Source organism: Pelodiscus sinensis, chromosome 1 (assembly GCF_052426305.1).
Source record: "Pelodiscus sinensis isolate ZL-2025 chromosome 1, ASM5242630v1, whole genome shotgun sequence".
In the NCBI taxonomy this organism is placed as follows: domain Eukaryota; kingdom Metazoa; phylum Chordata; order Testudines; family Trionychidae; genus Pelodiscus; species Pelodiscus sinensis.
This window is the reverse complement of record NC_143052.1, coordinates 24,833,962-24,853,427: the sequence shown is the minus strand read 5'-3', so window position 1 is coordinate 24,853,427 and position 19,466 is coordinate 24,833,962. Positions and strand designations below refer to the sequence as shown.

Genomic DNA, 19,466 nt, shown 5'->3' with positions numbered 1-19,466 from the left:
TTGTATAGTCTTCTAATAATGGCACCTCTAATTAATGTCACAGTTAGGGTACGTCTAGACTACATGGCTCCGTCGAAAGAGCCATGTAAAATAGTTTACTCGGCATAGTCAATGAAGCGGGGATTTAAATAATCCCCGCTTCGTTAAAATAAAAATGGCCACCATGCTGTGCTGACGATCAGCTGATCTGGCACAGCGCAGCAGTCTAGACGTGGCGCAGTCGACAAGGGAAGCCTTTGTCGAACACTCCGGTATGCCTCGTGAAACAAGGTTTACTGGAGCGGTCAACAAAGGCTTCCCTTGTCGACCACACCGTGTCTAGACTGCCACGCAGTGCCGGATCAGCTGATCGTCGGCACAGTGCGGTGGCCATTTTTATTTTAATGAAGCGGGGATTATTTAAATTATTTAAATATTAAATTATTTAAATCCCCGCTTCATTGACTATGCCGAGTAAACTATTTTACATGGCTCCGGTGAGAGAGCCATGTAGTCTAGACGTACCCCTAGAGACTATAACAAGGGTTTATACCAAATATGATAAACATAGGGAAATGAGTAACTCAGAGCATTCACATCATCCATTTTTAGATGCATCATTCAGTTTTGCTGCTACTTCATGCATCTTCCATACAGATCATCTTTCTAAACTCTCCTCCATGTCAGAATCCTAGAACATAAGGGTGGGTGAAAGCCTCTTAATTCTATTCTGATTCCCAACATATTTAGGCTTTGGGGAATATGCGAACCTTTAAACATTCTTTTTGATCAGGTTAAGTTCATAGACTTTAGGAAAAGGCTATGAGATGACTAACTTTTCAGGTAAGTATCACAGTCTCTTGTTGAATAACCTACTGTACAATCTGCATGTTATTAATGTAGCCATGAATTAGTATAATTTTCACAGCTGCAGCTATATTACCAAAACAATTATTTAGAAATGTCAGGAAAAAAAATCACAATAAAAAACTGTTTACAAAAATAGTCTTCTTCTAGTTTTTCAATAAGTGCATCAAAGGAAAGTTGCTTTCTTACCACTTTTTGGTGGTCTTCTGTGAGAATATGAATGTGAAATTGTTCGATATCTTTAAAATTAAAAATATTGAAATTCAATTTTTTTTTAAATATTCAGTATGGTTAGCAAAACAGTTTAACATCCTACCACTGGAAAGTTGTGAGCTACTATATTAGTATCAAGAAACATCAACTTCTGATATAAGAGTTCATCTGAATGATAAAACAAATCTCACAATCCTTACTCAGGCAAAACTCCCATCAAAGTCATTGAGGTCTTCCATAAGGACTACAAGATATAGCCAGTGGATACTATAAACTACAGCAGTAGCATTAAAATACCCATTTTAATTTCTGGAATTTATATCCAAAGACTTATCCTATTTATAGTGGTATAAAATAAGGGTGGCTCTACTGAAATCAATAGAACTGCTCTGAATTTATACCAGTATATGAGAGAGCATAATTTCCCCTTCAGTTCTTTAAAAAAAGTTGTTGATGAGCAATGCATTCGTTAATCAAAAATAAAATAAGAATAGTCAAGATTGGCCATTCCTCCAATATTGGAAAATCTTATTAAAGCATACATTTGTTGGAATTGCATCCATAATATTATTAGCTGAGCCTGCTCTTTTTTCTATGCCCTTTCCATGAATAATTATATAAACAAACAAACAATGTTGTTATAATCTACATGGTTTCAAAATAGTAGAATGCCCATGTTTGACAAGAAATACAATATATTATTAAAATATTAAATCAAATACTTACATTTATCTTCTGAAATTAGTAAAAGCTGGTTTTCCAGAAAAGAACTTTTGTCTGCAACTGGATAGAGAAACTGTAAAAGGAAATTATGTGAAAATAATGGTCAAGAGGCTTTGTTGCTAAAGCTAATATAAGTTCTTTATAATTTTAAGAAGTTTATTTGACAGCAGAATAACTTTTGTAGACAGCCTGCCACATTGATAATCCTCCATAAATAACAGCATCAGCATTATTACAGATGAAAATCATTGTTAGTTATCATGAATATTGGTATGCTCTACACATTGGCAGACCATCCATTATCCCCCTTATTCCTTTTCTGAATATAGCTGTGATACTGCATATAAAGCATGCCATGTGATATATCAGGGGCTCTGCAGAAAGTCTTTTCTCTATTCATATATTTATATCATTAATGCCTATGAAGTTATGAGAATTATGTTGTATTGCTGCCTCTAAAACATGATGAAAATTGGGGATTCAGCCAGATACTAGCTCTATAGCGACAACAGCAAGGAGAGCAAGCAATACTCAGGTGGAGGGATAACTCAGGGGTTTGAGCAGTGGCCTGCTAAACCCAGCCTCCTGAGTTCAATCCCTGAGAGGGCCATTTAGTGATCTGGGGCAAATCTGTCAGGGATGGCACTTGGCCCCCTTCTGTGATGGCAAGGGACTGGACTTGATAACCTCCCCAGGTCCCTTCCAGTCCTATGAGATAGTAGTGTCAACAGTCATTGCCCAGCAAGGGAGCTACAATGCATCACTGGCATGAGGCTACACCAAGGGAATTGCTCAACTGTGCTTAAGGACTCAGTTATGCCCATCAGACATTCGCGGACTTGTTTTCTCCAAACATATGCCCTAAGGGTAAACATAGGGGCCCAGGCTTGGCCTTTCCCCTTCACCAAAACTCCAAGCAATAAGGACAATGACAAAAATTAAGATTCCAACTGATGGGACTGGCCCAGATTTCAAGAGTGAAATCTGTGTACTTTTGACTGCAATATCCAATGGGGTGAGAAAAAATGGCTTGCTCTAGATGTTGCCCAGTCTAACGAGGTTGAGAGTTTAGACTGTGTGTTTGTATTTTATTTTATTTTGGCAACTACTCTGACTTCTTGCCCAACAGTTACAATCACTTAAATTCTCTCTTGGTAGTCAAACTTATTTTATTGTGTACGTTTACCAGTAAGTTTATACAGTAAACTCTGTTGGTCCAGCATCCAATGCTCCGGCACTCCTGATGGTCCGGCACCATCAGGAACCCGGAAGTGCTCCGGCTGCCGGACAATTGGAACTGCTCTGTGCCCGGCTTCCCCGATTCAGCCGCTGCTGAAACTGACCAGCAGCTGAATCGGGGAAGCCGGGGGCAGAACAGCTGAGGTGCTGCTGGGTTGGTCCCATAGCACTGCCCCTCGGGGCTGCGGGACCAACCCGGCAGCATCCCAGATGCTCTTGGGGATGCCTGGGGAAGAGCAGGCGCAGCTGGGGTGCAGCTGGAACACCTCTGCCCCGGGCTTCCTGGAGTCAGCCGCTGATCAGTTTCAGCAGCGGCTGAATCGGGGATGCCTGGGGCAGAGCAGCTGGGGTGCTGCCGGGTTGGTCCGATAGCACTGCCCCTTGGCGCTGCGGGACCAACCCGGCAGCACCCCAGCTGTTCTGTCCCAGGCGTCCCCGATTCAGCTGCTGGTCAGTAGCTGAAACTGACCAGCAGTGGCTGAATTGGGGACGCCTGGGGCAGAGCAGGACTATCAGAAGAGGGGGGCTATGAGGGGTCTGGCATGGCATCCCTCCCACCCCACCCCAGACCTTCATAGCCCCCCCCCTTCCAATAGTCCGGCATATCTGATAATCCGGCACCCCTGGGTCCTAAAGGTGCCGGATTATCGGAAGTTTACTGTATGAAGTTTAAAACTTGAGCAGATTTGCCATACAAAAGCTGGGGTGAATCAATTAATACATTAGAATGTATATTCCTGAGGTATGGTGCCAGAAGCTGGGGTGATTTGGTTGATGCCTTCATGTGTGGCTCTGGCAGCATTCATGCAATCTAGCCTGGGTGTGGGGGACTCCACATGCAGATGTGCTGAGTGATAACAGCACCTGGAGGGGTGGCTGTTGTCACTAGCAAGGCACTGTGACAGATGCCCAGGCTGAAGAAAATTCAGGCTGCACCCTGGGGACGATTCCATCACAAATATAATCTTGGAAATATTCAAGATAGATAAAACAGACAGTTCAAATCAACAGTATAGTCAATTTATACTGAAACACAAATATTACAAAATCATACTGCATCTGAGTTACATAATGCTGTATATTTGCATGGGGAACATGAAACAGGTATAGGAAGTCCCCAATTTACAAACGGGTTGTGTTCCGAAAGGTTGTATGTAAGTCAGTTGTTTGGAACTCACAACACATTTTCCCATAAGAACCATGTTATAAATGGTGGTTTAGTTTCTCAGGCTAGCCCATAAAACATATATAACCCAGAACATAGACAAAATACTATATATTTGCAATGAGAAAATAGTAGAAATAGCTTTTTTTAACCCTGAATGCTGGGGCTTGAGGAAAGGCAGGAGGATGAGAAGGTTGGTGGAAAGTCTGAAAAGGACTCCTGAGAATTCCCTGTTGCCCTGCCTCTGCAGGTTCTGTGTGGACTCCTGTAGCCAGCCCCAGCCCCCGGATGCCTCTCCCACCTCACCCCCCACCACTCAGGCACCGCTCCACCTCAGGCACCCTCCACAACCAGTCCCCAGACGTGTCCCCCAGCCCCTGCAGATTGCAACCAGCCCTGGCTCACCAGGAGGTGGCAAGCAGCACAAGCGCAGGCAGGGAATCTGTGCTGCCCCCTACCAGAGGAGTAGGGGGCAGCACAGATCCCCTGAGGCTGCAGGTAAGCTTTTGTTTGGATGCATGAATGTTTGTAAGCTGGATGTTTGTAACTTGGGGAAGGGCCTGTTCTTATACACTCCTGCGCTTTTCACTTTAAAGATATAAATAAAAGTTACATTCAGATTAGCTGAATCATTTACCTGTACTCGGATACAGCTATCCACAGCCTTTAGGACTCTTACGTTATTAATTGGGTGAATTTCAATGAGCAAGGCCAAACACTTAGAAACTGCAAAAAGAACACAAGTTTCAAACTATATATGAATCTGTTGTATAAAGTTTTGTTCCATAAAATAAAAAGATACACACAGAATTAGTGTTGCAAAACCGTAATCTCCCCCCCCCCGCATATTTTTTTCCTTCCTCCCACCCCTTCTTCCCCCATTTATTCTTGGATCTGGACATCCAACACAGCGGTCGTCTGAAGAAGTGGGTTGTGCCCATGAAAGCTCATGATACCACCTACATGTTTTGTTAATCTGTAAAGTGCTACCAGACTATTTGTTGTTGTTTAAGTTTTTCCTGTTACAGACTAACTCAGCTACCCCTCTGAAGCGCAACAACAAAGTTAGTTTTACCTTCAAATTAAAAGTAAGTCACTTTTGGTACCTGGCTGCAGTAGATGATTTACTCTTTCTTCCTTTGTTGACTGAAGAAAACTGACTGCTACTTAACAAAAAACAAAATATGCATATTCACAATTTCATCTTATTGGAATTTCCAAATATCAAATCACATCAAATCTAACAGAAAAAAATTCATTTGTGAGCCAAACTTTAAAGAAACACCACAACAGCTGCTGCAGATGTACTAGATATGTAGAAACTTAAGAAGCAGTCTGTTTCCAAATAGACCAAAAAAAAAAAAAAAAAAAGCAGTCACAGTAATCACATTTCCACCTAGATACTCTAGTGACATATTCCTTAAAAATGCAAAAAAGTATACTGTAAAGAGCTATATGAATAAATATTTGTTATTTCTAGATTTAAAAATTTACCAAATTAGTAAAATAAAAACTTTTCTTTATCATGACATAGTATATTTTAATGAGATAAAGACAACACTTACCTAATAATGTCTTTTCATTGTTGATCGAACAACTGATTATGTGTAGATCTTTTTCAAAGGTATACAGATGCTATTGAGAAATACATTTTGAGCTAAATACATAATGTAGCTTGTTCAGATTCACCTACTTAATACCTGTACAAACTATTTCTAAAGTCTCTACTTGTTAGGAAAACACCGATGAGTATTTCTTTAAACAAACATTCCAAAGGCCAGAAGAACTATATTCTGATGCTATGTTTTAGCACTCTTCTCCACCCTTTATGCATTGCTTTTTTTCTTCCGCATCCAATCTGCCACTAGATCTATACAGGCAAACCTTGAAGTCAGCATAAAACCCCACTAATCTCCACACAGTTCTGCTCAGGCTGTCCACATGGATCCAACTGTTGTACTGTATAATCTCCTCTTGTAGGACCATGTGGCATATACATGTGGCAGCAGACAGAACCTTGTGGGCACACATGTACTACAAGTAACAAAATAAATAATTACTTTATAGAAAAGATATTCAGTTAGGCTATTTTTTAGACACAGGAGAGGACTCAGGTTCATAGATGGCCAATGCAGTGTCAAATAAATTAGACTGCTATGCAGACAGGGTACAACAAATGCTTTACACTGGGGTGAATGCTTTACACTGGGGTGTGGAAAGGTCATAACAGCAACTTCTATTTAAAAACAAACACTTCGGACAGACATAAGAATGTCATTTTGTAGGGTATGAGAACCCAGAAAACAGAGACAGTCTCCTATCCAGATTTAGATGTTGCATTAGCCTTACCTCATTGTGTTTATTAAGAGGATCATATAATCCAATGCAAGTATTTCTCCCACTTCCCTGTAAATTAAATAACTATCAATTTATTGAGGTTTACATAAACATGTTAAACATTGCTTTCTCTTTCCATTCCTGTTCACTCCTGTCCATTTTCATACATGTTACTTCAATTCCAAAAAATGGGAATAAGAAAATACGAGGGAGGGGTTTGGATGGGTCTTGTTCTTTGTGGTTGGTTTGGTTTTTAGAACAGTTATATATGATAGGCTCTCTGCTCAAGCTCTACAAGCACAGAGTGGCAATGAAGTAATATCATAGAACCCTTTGTCCATAATGGAAAGGGATTCTCTGCTGGTCCTCTATAGGATATTTTGGGATAGGATGCACCAGATCCGGGAAACCTGCAATTATATAGATTCAGTGGCTAAAAACTTCATATCGGGTGCGGCGAGGTAAAGCCCTGCAGTTCCGCAGGTATCTGCATCTGTGGATATCCATGGCTCATTTTTGCTGTTATAGACGTGGATATAGATACAAATTTTGTAATGCCATAGGGCTCTGCAGAGAGGCTCAACAAAGCCCAGTAGCCTACCCGCAGTTGGAGGAAGAGAGCCTACCCGCAGTTGGAGTACCGTAGAGATTACAATTTAGACAAACACTAAATAGATTTTACAAGCTATTCAAAAGCTCCAGATTGTCAGCACAATTATTCAAAGTCTACTATCTTGTAAAAAAAACCCAAAACCCATCATCTATCAGCTATATAATGATGTACTGGGTGTTTTAAACTACTTTTGAACTCAAATAAATTAAACTATTTCTTTTCTAATAGAACATAAGAATGGCCATACTGGGTCAGACCAAAGGTCCATCCAGCCCAGTATCCTGTCTACCGACAGTGGCCAATGCCAGCCACCCCAGAGGGAGTGAACCAAACAGGTAATGATCAAGAGATCTCTCTCCTGCCATCCATCTCCACCCTCTGACAAACCGAGGCTGGGGACACCATTCCTCACTCATCTTGGCTAACAGCCATTAATGGACTTAACCTCCATGAATTTATCTAGCTCTTTTTTAAACTCTGTTATAGTCCTAGCCTTCACAACCTCCTCAGGCAAGGAGTTCTACAGGTTGACTGTGCACTGTGTGAAGAAGAACTTCCTTTTATTTGTTTTAACCCTGCTGCCCATTAATTTCATTTGGTGGCCCCTATTTCTTATATTATGGGAACAAGTAAATAACTTTTCCTTATTCACTTTCTCCACACCGCCCATGATTTTATAGACCTCTTTCATATCCTCCCCCCCCCCCCCTTAGTCTCCTCTTTTCTAAGCAATTCTCTTTACGGTTTTTCATGCTTCAGGTTTTCCAGATCTATTTCAATATATTTGACTAGCAATATTGTTGCATATCCATTTTCAGTTAGAAGCTACAGGTTGAATTTCTCTAGTCTGCGAACATTTGTGGTCCAGCATAATTTTACTTAGCTGGATGTCAATTTATCATGGGCATGGCCAATTTTCTCGTAGTCCCATAACATTTGTTTACAGCCACCAGTCTTAGCTCTCAGTGATCTGCACTGTTATTTGGCTCTAATTTACCCCTAAACATCTTCAAAGATCCCAGTAAGCAGTGGAAGTGTTGGTAATCCTGCTAGACAATATTGACTTCCCATGGTTCAGCAAATTCTCTGGTTCAGCATTGGTCAGGTCGGACTAGAAAGGTTTAACCTGTACTACCTCTCTCAAAGTGTGCATAAAGTTACAAGACTAATAACGCCACATCCAGTTATGCAGACTTGCACACATCAAACTATAATCATTGAATCTGATCAATACAACACCATTATTTTTAAATAATAGAGCATGAGAAAAGGGAGGTGTCATAGTTTGCAAAATTCCCACATCTTGTTTTATGAAATATATGCAAAGTCCTTCGTTTTCAGTTTATTTTATTCTAATCAAGAATTTATCAGTGTTTATTACCACAACCAAAAAAAAGAAGAAAATTAATGCAAAAATATTAATTTATCTGTGTAAATATCGAGGTTTATATTATTGAATAGAAAGATGGGAAGTATTCAGTAGATTAATGCTTTGAATTCGTTTCATCAATGTGATTTGATGTAGAAATAAGACAACTAAAAGCAAAATGCCACCTGTGAGTTTAAGAAACAATATATCTCTAATCTCCAAATAAATCTTTTCATTTGAATAAATATTTTACTTTTGCAAACCTAGTATTATTAGCCTATAAATTTTTACATTTAATAATTGAACGACATCATTTGCAGCTCATATGTTCAACATCATCCTTTTCTCCTTTTTTAAAATACTTTTGAATACTTCCTAGCATTCTGAAACATAGTCTGATACAGATTTTCATTTTCTTCCCATTTTACTGTGTTAAATCTTTAAGCTATCATCAACTAACAACTCGAAATGTACATGTGATGGCATGAGATTCATCAGTAAGTACAGATTCACATGCACTTCAGGGTTTGTGTGTGCCTGTTTGTTCACTGTAGTCTCTTCCAGATTAAGAAACAGACTTATTTCATCAGGCAGTTTTGTGTATAAACTTAAACTAATGTATTATTGTAATACATATATCTCATACATTGTACGGAAAGGGGTGCCAATGTAGACACAGCCATTGTGTGTGTGTGTGGAGGGGGGGAAAATCAGTGGAAGCAGGAAGGTGGACCTTGTATTCAAGCTTTTACTAAAATAATTTCAAGATTAGAAAAAAATGTGACTTCTGTTTTTTATGGCATATACAGTTGTCACAAGGGTTAGAAGAAAAAAACCCTTATTGGTCACAAGGTAAACACTTCTGCCCTGAAAAGCCAAGTAGGAATCCTGTAAATGCACCTGGTAACAACGCCAGCATAAGAGAGGCTTGATGTGGAACTTAATTGATTATTACAGCTATGATTCCAGTGTTTATGAAATACTCTTTGCTTAAAAAAAAAAAAAAAAAGCACAGAAAAGACGAGAATATTGCTCCTGCTCCGACTGAAGTCATTAAGGTCTTTCAGTTGGTCCTGCTCAGGAGAGCACTTGAATCACTGTAATTCAGTGGAACTTAAGCACGTGCTTCCTCCCTTCCCCCAATGACATAGAAGCATAGAAGAGTTTTGTTGTTGAAAACTTAGTTTGTGGTAGCATGTATAAAAAGCTAAGAAAATGCATGATCAGGCCCTTATATGTACTTAAACCCTTTCTTTTTTCAGTTTAAAAAAATTCCAGCATTTTACAAAAAATCATTTTTCCTGCTTTTTTTTTTTTTTTTTTACTTTTATCTTTCAAATTTATAAAAAATAACTTGAAAGTAGGAATAAGGGATCTTCTGGAAAAGGGCTTATTTTCCGCAAGATCCCATCTAGACTGGCGCTTTTCTCCGGCAAAACCCCGAGCCGGAAAAAAGTGGCAGCCATGTTCATGCAAATGCCGCGGGGGATATTTAAATCCCCAGCGGAATTTGCAATTCCGAAGTGTCTAATTAGCATCCCTTTTACGGAAAAGGGTGCCAGTGTAGACACAGCCAATATGTTTGGTCTTTCCCCACTTGGCAGATACAGATTTTTTTTCTATTTGTGTTTAATGGGACAGACGCCAGAATAGCTCAGTTTAGTTTACATAATTATTTGAGCATCAGGCTACTGACAATGTCAGTATGAACATGAAATGCTTTGTCAAGTGTTGAAGTTAACTGCTGGTAGAGAGCCAGCAAGAAAGACTCACATGTTTAAGTGTGTCTCACAAAAATGATGGCTCACTGATTGTATATAGTTTACAGTGATTATATTAAAAAAAATCAGTCTAAATTTCCTTGGGCAGGGGTGGAGAAAGGGACAACTATCTACTATATTTCAAAGAGTTTATCTGTTTGTGTGTCTGTCTGCCTGGCTACGTCTACACTGGCCCCATAAAACGGAAGAGGCATGCAAAGCAGGTAAGTCAGAACAGGGAAATCCGCGGGGGATTTAAATATCCCCCGCGGATTTAAATAAACATGGCCGCCGCTTTTTTTCCGGCTTGGGGAAAAGCCGGAAAAGAGCGTCTAGACTGGCGCGATCCTCCGGAATAAAGCCCTTTCCTGGAGGATCTCTTATTCCTACCTGAAAGTCCTACTTTCAGGTAGGAATAAGAGATCCTCCAGGAAAGGGCTTTATTCCGGAGGATCGCGCCAGTCTAGACGCTCTTTTCCGGCTTTTCCCCAAGCCGGAAAAAAAGCGGCGGCCATGTTTATTTAAATCCGCGGGGGATATTTAAATCCCCCGCGGATTTCCCTGTTCTGACTTACCTGCTTTGCATGCCTCTTCCGTTTTATGGGGCCAGTGTAGACGTAGCGCCTGTGTGTCTGTCTGTCTCCCAGCCAGGGGACATGCACTCTTCCCCTGGCTGTGCCCATTACAGCTGTGGGAGCTAAGAAGAGGTGCTTCTCACCTAGTCCCAAGCTGCTATGGTGAGAGAAGGCAGGAATAGTCCTCTCTTCCTGGGGCAGCCTACGAACCCCTCATCCCCAGTGCCATCCCAAAACAATGATGTATATGAATAAAAAACAAAACAAACAAAACTTAGAGTTAAGGACCCGAGCAATGCCAGGTAAGTCGTCTAGTAAATATAGGGAGGAACGAGGAAACCTGCAGATTCTGGGTAATACGTATCTACTGATCTTGAATAAAATTAAGAAAGTTTTTCAATATAATTTTTGTGCATTAGTTACAGAGTAGAAACATGAAAAAACCCACTCATAATTCAGAAGATATTCATCACCAGTTTGCAATAGTTTTAAAGTAGGTAAAAAATGGGACTTTATCTAAACTATACTGTATGTGTGGCTAACTTACAAATTCAAGATCTTGCCCTTTCCTGTACAAAAAGAAAAGAGTCCTGCAAACATCAGCAAGGTGGAAATGTTTTGTCATACATAAGAGAACAACAAAAGTATTGCTGAACCTACTTTATTAGTCAATCAAATAAGTTACTTCAAAACAAAAACAATCACCTCAGGTCAAATCCTGCCTCCATTACGGTCAATGGCAAGAACTCCAGTTGCCTTCAGTGAAGCCAGAATTTCAATTTAAGGCTTACAAATTTCCTAAGGCTATGTCTACACTGCCGCTTTTTATCGGAAAAAGGTACGCAAATTGCACTCAGCAATTTGTGTACTTTTTCCAATAGTTTTGTTGGAAGAGGCTTCTCTGAAATTTGGCCCATCTACACTGGGTCAAATTTCGGAAAAACCTCCTCTTTCAGAAGAGCCCTTCTTCCTCGTGGCATGAGGAAGACAGAGCTTCTGAAAGAGCGTGTCTGCTCTTCCACAAAGAATGTCGGAAGAGCAGACGCGTTCCCTGGAAAAGCTCCATAGTTTAGACATAGCCTAAGCTTTGGCAATTTGATGCAAACAGTGTTTTATGTGCAGGATGGAATTTATACTTTTTGCATATAATTTCAACTCCTGGAGGAAAAAAATTAGATTACACAAGGATCTGAGATCATTCAGACCCCCCCCCCATCATGCAAACACACCAGCATGGAAGGACACAATCCTGCATGTAGTCTCACTGACTTCAATAGGAATCTATCTGGGCATTAAGGCTTGCATGGATCCCACAGAATGCTAGACACTATATTTGTTTGTCTCATACAGACAACTCAAAGGATGCATACTTAAAAAAAAAAAAAAATACAACATACGACCAGCCCTCAAATTTGTCCAGTGGTGACAATATTCCAAGGAATACTATTCACTCCAGTAATATGTTTTAAATTGTAAAACTCAAACAAAACATACCTGTGGCCTTCCCAACTGTGCAAGGCTCCAGTTGCTGGTTCTGTAGGGGCTCATCTAGACTATGTGGAAGATTCAAAAGAGGATATGCAAATTCCTGTGGAATTTGCATATCTTCTTCCGATCTCACTTTCGAAATGCAGATGCATTTTTTCCTGCAACCCCCCCTGTGACGGGGCCCCGCAACCCCGCACTAAAGCCCCGCGTCAAGCACCTTATTCGGGCGGCGGGGAGGCTGCGGGAGGGGCGGAGCTATCCAGTGACGTCAGCATGATGTCCCCCTTCGGCACCGGGCGCAGCGGGAGTTTTAAACGCCGCCCCCGAGCTGTGTAGGGGAGGGGGATGCGGCGGAAAGACAAATGCCGGAGATCAGAGCCCTCGACCCCGGAAGACAGGCGAGGGCACGAACACGCAGCCGTGGAAGGCAGGACATTGCAGACACCCGTGGAGCAACGGGGTCCAGAAGGCCTTCTGGAGCGACGATCACCGGGTAAGCCAGCAGCAGGGGAGGGGAGCCGGAACGGAGAGGAAGTAGCCCAGGGCGGGGTCATATAAGAACCCTGCATATTGGCAGGTTTCAGCCAGATGCCCCTGTCAGCCGGACCCGGACCAAAACCGGTCCACGTCCTTTAGGGCCCTGCGCTGGGGCCCAGGAGTGAGGGTGGGCCCGGGCCCCCCTCTTTCCTCTCCCTCTCCTGGAGTAGCTAAGAAGGAAACGTCCGAGAGAATGACTAAGGGGCGTTTCGGACATGTGTGGCCGGGGATCGGCGAGAAAAGTGCATCACAGGGGGCGACGATAAGGGCATGGAACAAGCGGGCACCAGACTATTCCGTCCGCGCTCGGACACCCCGAACTTACCCCGGAAGGGGTAAAGCCCAGGCTGTGTGGGCACTGTCGGAGGACAGAGACCCGAATAGAATAGCGCCACTGCCGTTGGAGCCAATTCCCCAAAATCAATGACGGGCGACACTGTAGGGGGAGTTGAAATCTCTACACCCCCCTTTTCCAAAAAGCCGCTTTTCCTCAAAAAATGAGGTTTATGCGGCTTTTCAAAAAGGGGAGGTGCCGAAAAAATGCATCTTGATTATTTTCACTTTCGAAAGCTCTACTTTCGAAAGTGAGATCAGAAAAAGATATGCAAATTCTGCGGGAATTTGCATATCTCCTTTTGACACTTTAGTGTAGTCTAGATGAGCCCTGAGAGACTGACCTACCCAGGAGGAAGATCTGCCTACTTTGGCGAGACAAGGGTATTAACAAAAAACATGTTCATCAGGATAGAGCAGTTTAGGAAGTGGAAACCTCATGTAAAAGTATTCTTCACTCTGCTACACTCAATTTTCAGGATATCCCTTCCACCCCGCTATCATCACCTGGAATTACACAACCTGCAGAGTTTACCGTACTTCAGCCCTAGGAAATATAACTACAAGTTGAACTTCTCTAGTCTCAGAATCCCTGGTCCAGCAACATCCATAAGTTTCCCATGGTCCCATACAGTTTGTTTACAGCCCTCACTCTCAATGTTCTGTGTTGTTATTTAGCTCTAATTTACCCCTAAATGTCTTCTAAGAGCCCAGTAAGTAGTGAAAGTTTTGGTAATGCTGCTAGACAATTTTGACCTCCCGTGTAGTTCATCACTGGCCAGGTCCCAAGGGTGCTGAACTAAAAAGACTCAACCTGTAGCTGGAGATGGGAAGGCAAACATGCTGAGCAAGCTCAGTGAATCCTGCTACTGTTACTCAAGAGCCTGACTGCCATATGAAGTGATGAGACTGCCCAATCTGCAGTCCTGGAATGCTTAGTGAAAGATTCCATACATGCTAGAAAAAAGGCACTTTCCCCCTTATGAACAAAAAGTGGCCTCCTCAAGTCTGTGGAGACCAGATTTGCTGTCAACAGCTGCGCAAATGAACTTTGCATAGTTCAGAATAAAATATTTATGGATTTTTGTGAAATGCAAGAATCTGATCTCATGAAACTAAAATACTAAAAACAAAAAAAAGACAAGACAAGACAAAAAGGAGCCTTGCTAATACTGCCAGGTGATGCATAAAAGCACCATAACTCTCCATGGGTATGTCTACACTACAAAGTTAATTCGAACTAACAGACGTTAGTTCGAATTAACTTTGATAGGCGCTACACTAGCGCTCCGCTAGCTCGAACTTAATTCGAACTAGCAGAGCGCTTATTTCGAACTAGGTAAACCTCATTTTACGAGGACTAAGCCTAGTTTGAATTAGTTAGTTCGAATTAAGGGCTGTGTAGCAACTTAATTCGAACTAGTGGGAGGCTAGCCCTCCCCAGCTTTCCCTGGTGGCCACTCTGGGCACTACCGGGAAACTCTTCTGCCCCCCTCCCGGCCCCGGACCCCTTAAAGGGGCACAGGCTGGCTACGGTGGCCATGCCAGGTGCAAGCCTGCCAGCACCCAGCCAGCAGACCCTGCACGGCTCGAGCCAGCCACCCGCTGCCACCCAGCCCTCAGCCTCTTTCCGGGACCAGGCTGATGGCTCCCGGGAGCCTGCCTGGGTCCGCAAGAGGCGGGAGTCCGCATGGTCTAGTGCGGAGATCATGGACCTCATCCACAACCTCCGCACTAGGCACAAGAAAGTGGCCGTCTAAGGCAGGATAGCTTCCAGCCTGGCCACCGGGGAGCAGGTTTGCATGAAAGTCAAGGTGGTCCACTGAGACCCCCAACCCTGAGCCCTGCGCTTAGATTGTCCGTACTGGGTCAGACCAAAGGTCCATCTAGCCCAGTAGCCTGACTGCTGACAGAGGCCAACACTAGGTACCCTGGAGGGGATGGACCGAAACAATGACCAAGCCATTTTTCTCGTGCCATCCATCTCCAGCCTTCCACAAACAGAGGCCAGGGACACCATTTCTACCCCCTGGCTAGTACCGCTCCATGGACCCAGCCTCCATGATTTTATCTAACTTCTCTTTAAACTCTGTTATAGTTCTAGCCTTCACAGCCTCCTGCAGCAAGGAGTTCCACAGGTTGATTATTTGCTTTGTGAAGAAGAACTTTCTGTTATTAGTTTGAAGCCTGCTACCCATTCATTTCATTTGGTGTCCTCTAGTCCTTCTATTATGGGAACTAATGAAGAACTTTTCTTTATGCACCCTCTCCACACCACTAATGCTTTTATAGACCTCTATCATATCCCCCCTCAGTCTCCTCTTTTCTAAACTGAGAAGTCCCAGTCTCTTTAGCCTCTCTTCATATGGGACCTGTTCCAAACCCCTGATCATTTTAGTTGCCCTCCCCTCTCCCACCCTCTCTCTTCCCCTCTCCCACCTCCTTTTCCCAGTTTCCCCGAGTTTCGTTCAATAAAGAGAGTTTCTATTTTTGAACACGTGTCCTTTATTTTGTACATCAGGAAGGGGGGCTAGGGAAGGGTAAGTGGAAGGAGGTGAGGGAGGAATGGGGTACGAGCCCCCGACGGGGAGGACTGGGCTGGCTCTGCGGGCTTCTTGGGGCGGAATCTCTCCTGAAGCCCCTTGATTGACCCCCCCCCTCCGGATGGCAGCCTGCAGCAAGTGCAGCCGGGCTGATGGCCGAGTGCTGTGATGTGCCAAGTGTGGGCACTCAGGGCACTCCAAGCCAGGACTGCTTTGCATTGGGGAACCCCTGAGAACTGTCTGTCCGGGGTGGGGGTCAGGTCCCTGTAAGCACAGCCCTCGGCTAGCCTGAGGCAGCAGCTCCACGCTCTAAGTCCTAATCTGATGCCCTACCGGCACTGCTTCCGGCCAGCCTTAACCTCGGTTCAGGGTCCACTCAGTATGGACATGCTAGTTTGAATTAGCAAAACGCTAATTCGAACTAATTTTTAAGTCTAGATGCACTAGTTCGAATTAGCTTAGTTCGAATTAACTAATTCGAACTAAGCTAGTTCGAATTAGTGCTGTAGTGTAGACATACCCTATGAGGTCCTGCATGCAGAAGAAAAAGGAATTCTGCTTTCCTTTAGCCTCCTCCTTCCCTCTTCTTTTTAGAAGCCCCGCTGGATGCTCTGCATGCTTTCAGCTCAGCTATCGGGATATGGCAAGTCAAAGAAAAAGCAGGGGCATCCCTAGCAATGCAGTTCCACTGGAAGTCCATTGCCCTGCAATCTGTGTTCCCAGCAGATTCCCTAAATTCCACATGAATATAGGTGGATACTAGATTTTTCTAACTGAACCCAAATTCTTCCAGAGCAGGAATTGCCCCCAACCAACTTCTGAATTCCTTGAATCTCCACAAGATTTCATACAGAGTGTTTTCTCTTCCTTACATGCACTAGGGAGAACAGGTCCCTAAAGGGAGTCTATTGAAGTCGAAGTGAGGATAACTCTAGAAGGATACTCAAAAAGTTAAAGATACTTCATAATTCATGACCACTATAGGTAGGGTTTAAAACTACACAAAGCATAGCATAAAGAGGCTATTTTTACCATTACAAAATTTAAAGATGTCACTTATACAGAACCATGTTTAAGAGAAATAGCTCTGCTTGAATTCAGTAGATTCTGCCTCCCTTGAGGAACTCAGCTCTCAAGATGGAAGAATTTGCTGTTTATGAGGAATTTGTCTAAGTAATGGATGTTTGTTCAGGATGAAATTCTGGTCACAGTAAAATCAATGGCAAAACTCCAATGGACTTGAATGAAGCCAGGATTTCACTCCCAGTCTCTCCAGCCTTACCCCAAGGAAAGAAAACAATTTTGTAAGTAACCTGAAGTTACCCAAAACCTGTAGTCAATCAAAATACTGGTTTTAATTCCTAATTAAAAGAAATGTAAAATGCAAGTATTAGATTAAATTAGATGAACTATTACTTTCTGGTATATTTGAACAGACTTCTATGCTACAGATTTACTGTGACCAGTCCGGTTGGTCGGTTTGCTGTATTGTTTTTACCCTGACCCCATCAAAAGGTCCTGCATTTCCCCATAGTCTTGCCTTGGAGTTGCTATGTTAGCGAGTCTGCCTATACCTTTAACTGCACCGTGCCTCAGTGCACCCCCCCCTCACCCTCCATCTACGGGCGATCTCCCTCATTTATCACCAGGTGTTCCCTCCTCCGGGGGTGAGGGGAGAGAGGGGGGCCCGGGCCCGCCCTCACTCACGGGCCCCAGCCCAGGGCCCTAATGATGTGGACCTTCTGTGGTCCGGTCCAGCTGACGGGGAAGAGAAGGGAGGGGAATGTCCCTGCCGAAACCCGTCAGCCCGCGGGTGCTTGCTGCCCTGCCCTGGGCTGCTTCCTCTCCTGCACTGGTCCTGCTGCCCCTGCCCGGGGCCTACCTGGACCTCTAGCGGCTCGGCTGCCCCGCTCTGCCACTGGGCTCGGGTTCCCGTTGCTCCACGGAGGCCTGGCTGGCGTGCGCCCACACTGACACACACCACAACCCCTCCCTCTCTTAGCACCAGGCAGCATTTAAATCTCCCACCGTCCCTGGCATCTGATGTGACACGGTTCTGACATCATGTGCATGGCTCCGCCTGCCCTGTTGCGTCCGAGCCGCGTTTCAGCCGCTGTGCTGCAAGACATTCTGTGGCCCGCGAGCACCTGGCACAATGCCGGTACCTTGCTCCCGGCGCAGTAAAACTGGGCATTCACGGCGGGGGCTGCAGTGCGGCTACGCTGCCCCATCACACTTACCTTCCATGTATAAATAATTTTTCCATTTCTTTCAACATTTACTGTGTACAGTGTTGCTGCACTCTTCTCAAAAGTGTCTGAAATGAGAAATTTTAAAGGCATAAGACACTCGTTTGGATTGATCATTGTAGAACTATCTGATTAATACAAATTAGTATTAGTGTTACATCTGTAAAAACACTTAAATGGAGGCCTTTCTTCAGCATTGTGTGCATCAAAAAATTCCTCTCTTCTTGAGGATAATAGTGTAGTACACAGAGTTCTATTTAATCCTAAATTAAACTTCAAATGAGATGCAATGAGTTTTAAAGCTTATGGAAATGGAGCTTAATTTCTGAACATTCCCCACTCACTTACTGAATCATATGAAAACCATACCTGATGTAACAGCTCTAATTGTCATGGTAATGGAATTCAACCATCTCTTTGCAAAACTTCTGAAGGCAGCACTGTCAGCAGCAGCAGTGAAGAAGTGAGGGTGGCATGGAAGTATTTATACTTTATAAGTATTGCCACCTTCATCTCTGTGTTGCTGCTGGCAGCGGCACTGCCTTCACAGCTGGTGTCCAGTCAGCAGCTACTGCTCATGGGCCACCCAACTCTGAGTGTGCACAGTAAACTGTTTTTTCTCCCTAAATCTTTTTGTGCCCTCCCACCCAAATACATTCCAGATACCCTAGTTTGAGAACCACTGCATTGGGGTACCTGGAAACAAAGCAGCACAAGAGCATTTATAATGATCCCATGTGTCAAGGAAGCATAGATAAGAGACTGAGGGTGGAGGAGGGGAAGATTATGAGAAAGCCAAGATGGACATGAAGGGAAAAGAGAAGGACCAGGTAACAGGGAAGCCCGAAACAAAACAAACAAACAAACAAACAGGAAAAATCGTTATTAGTGTACGTCAAGAAAGACAAAGCTCATATCATATTAAAGACAATAAAAAGACATGCTTTCCTTATGCCACTTTTCTGGAGGCTGTGGTTGTCAAGAGGTTATTACATTGCACATTGGGTGTTATTTGAGAGAGGAAATGTAGTCCACAACAAAAAAATTTGATAGCTACATTTTAACCACTGTATCGTAGTCTGTCAGAGCAATATGGCTCAGCAAGTGTGAATGGAAAAAATTCTTCAAGATTTTTGTTAGGCTATTAGCTGGGTTTGACTCTATTTACTTTATAGTTATCACATAAGGCGGGTAAAGAGTATACCTCTTCCATATGGTCAGGTATTTTTATACTGTTTTGCGCTAACACAATTAGGCCTGGTCTAAACTACATGGGAAAGTCAAAGTAAGATATGCAACTCCAGCTACCTAACTGATGTAGCTGGAGTCGATGTATCTTATATCCCCGTTCACACAACGGAAGGTCAACGGGATCAAATTCTCCTGTTGTCTTCCCTTATACCTCACAAGGAATAGGAGTACCTGTGCCAATGGGGGTGCCCTTTGAGTTCAATCTAGCGAGACTATACTACACCC

At 43.2% G+C, this 19,466-nt stretch overlaps 1 protein-coding gene across 5 annotated transcripts in view; it reads right to left on the bottom strand.

Moving 5' to 3' along the window:
- GSAP (gamma-secretase activating protein) overlaps positions 1 to 19,466 on the bottom strand; it is a 151,694-nt gene that overhangs the window by 128,910 nt on the left and 3,318 nt on the right. For 4 of the 5 annotated variants that reach the window (XR_012903342.2, XR_012903339.2, XM_075926733.2 and 1 more), the window contains exons 2-8: positions 17,982 to 18,058; positions 6,536 to 6,592; positions 5,752 to 5,821; positions 5,293 to 5,352; positions 4,824 to 4,912; positions 1,786 to 1,855; positions 1,036 to 1,085 (exon numbers count right to left, since the gene is read on the bottom strand). Coding sequence is in view for 3 of the 5 variants with exons in the window: in XM_075926733.2 (XP_075782848.1) it covers positions 1,036 to 1,085; positions 1,786 to 1,855; positions 4,824 to 4,912; positions 5,293 to 5,352; positions 5,752 to 5,821; positions 6,536 to 6,592; positions 17,982 to 18,058 (473 nt within the window). In the remaining 2 variants the exon portion in view is untranslated. The remainder of the gene's footprint in view (positions 1 to 1,035; positions 1,086 to 1,785; positions 1,856 to 4,823; positions 4,913 to 5,292; positions 5,353 to 5,751; positions 5,822 to 6,535; positions 6,593 to 17,981; positions 18,059 to 19,466) is intronic. The other variant, XM_006137526.5, reaches the window with a different exon arrangement.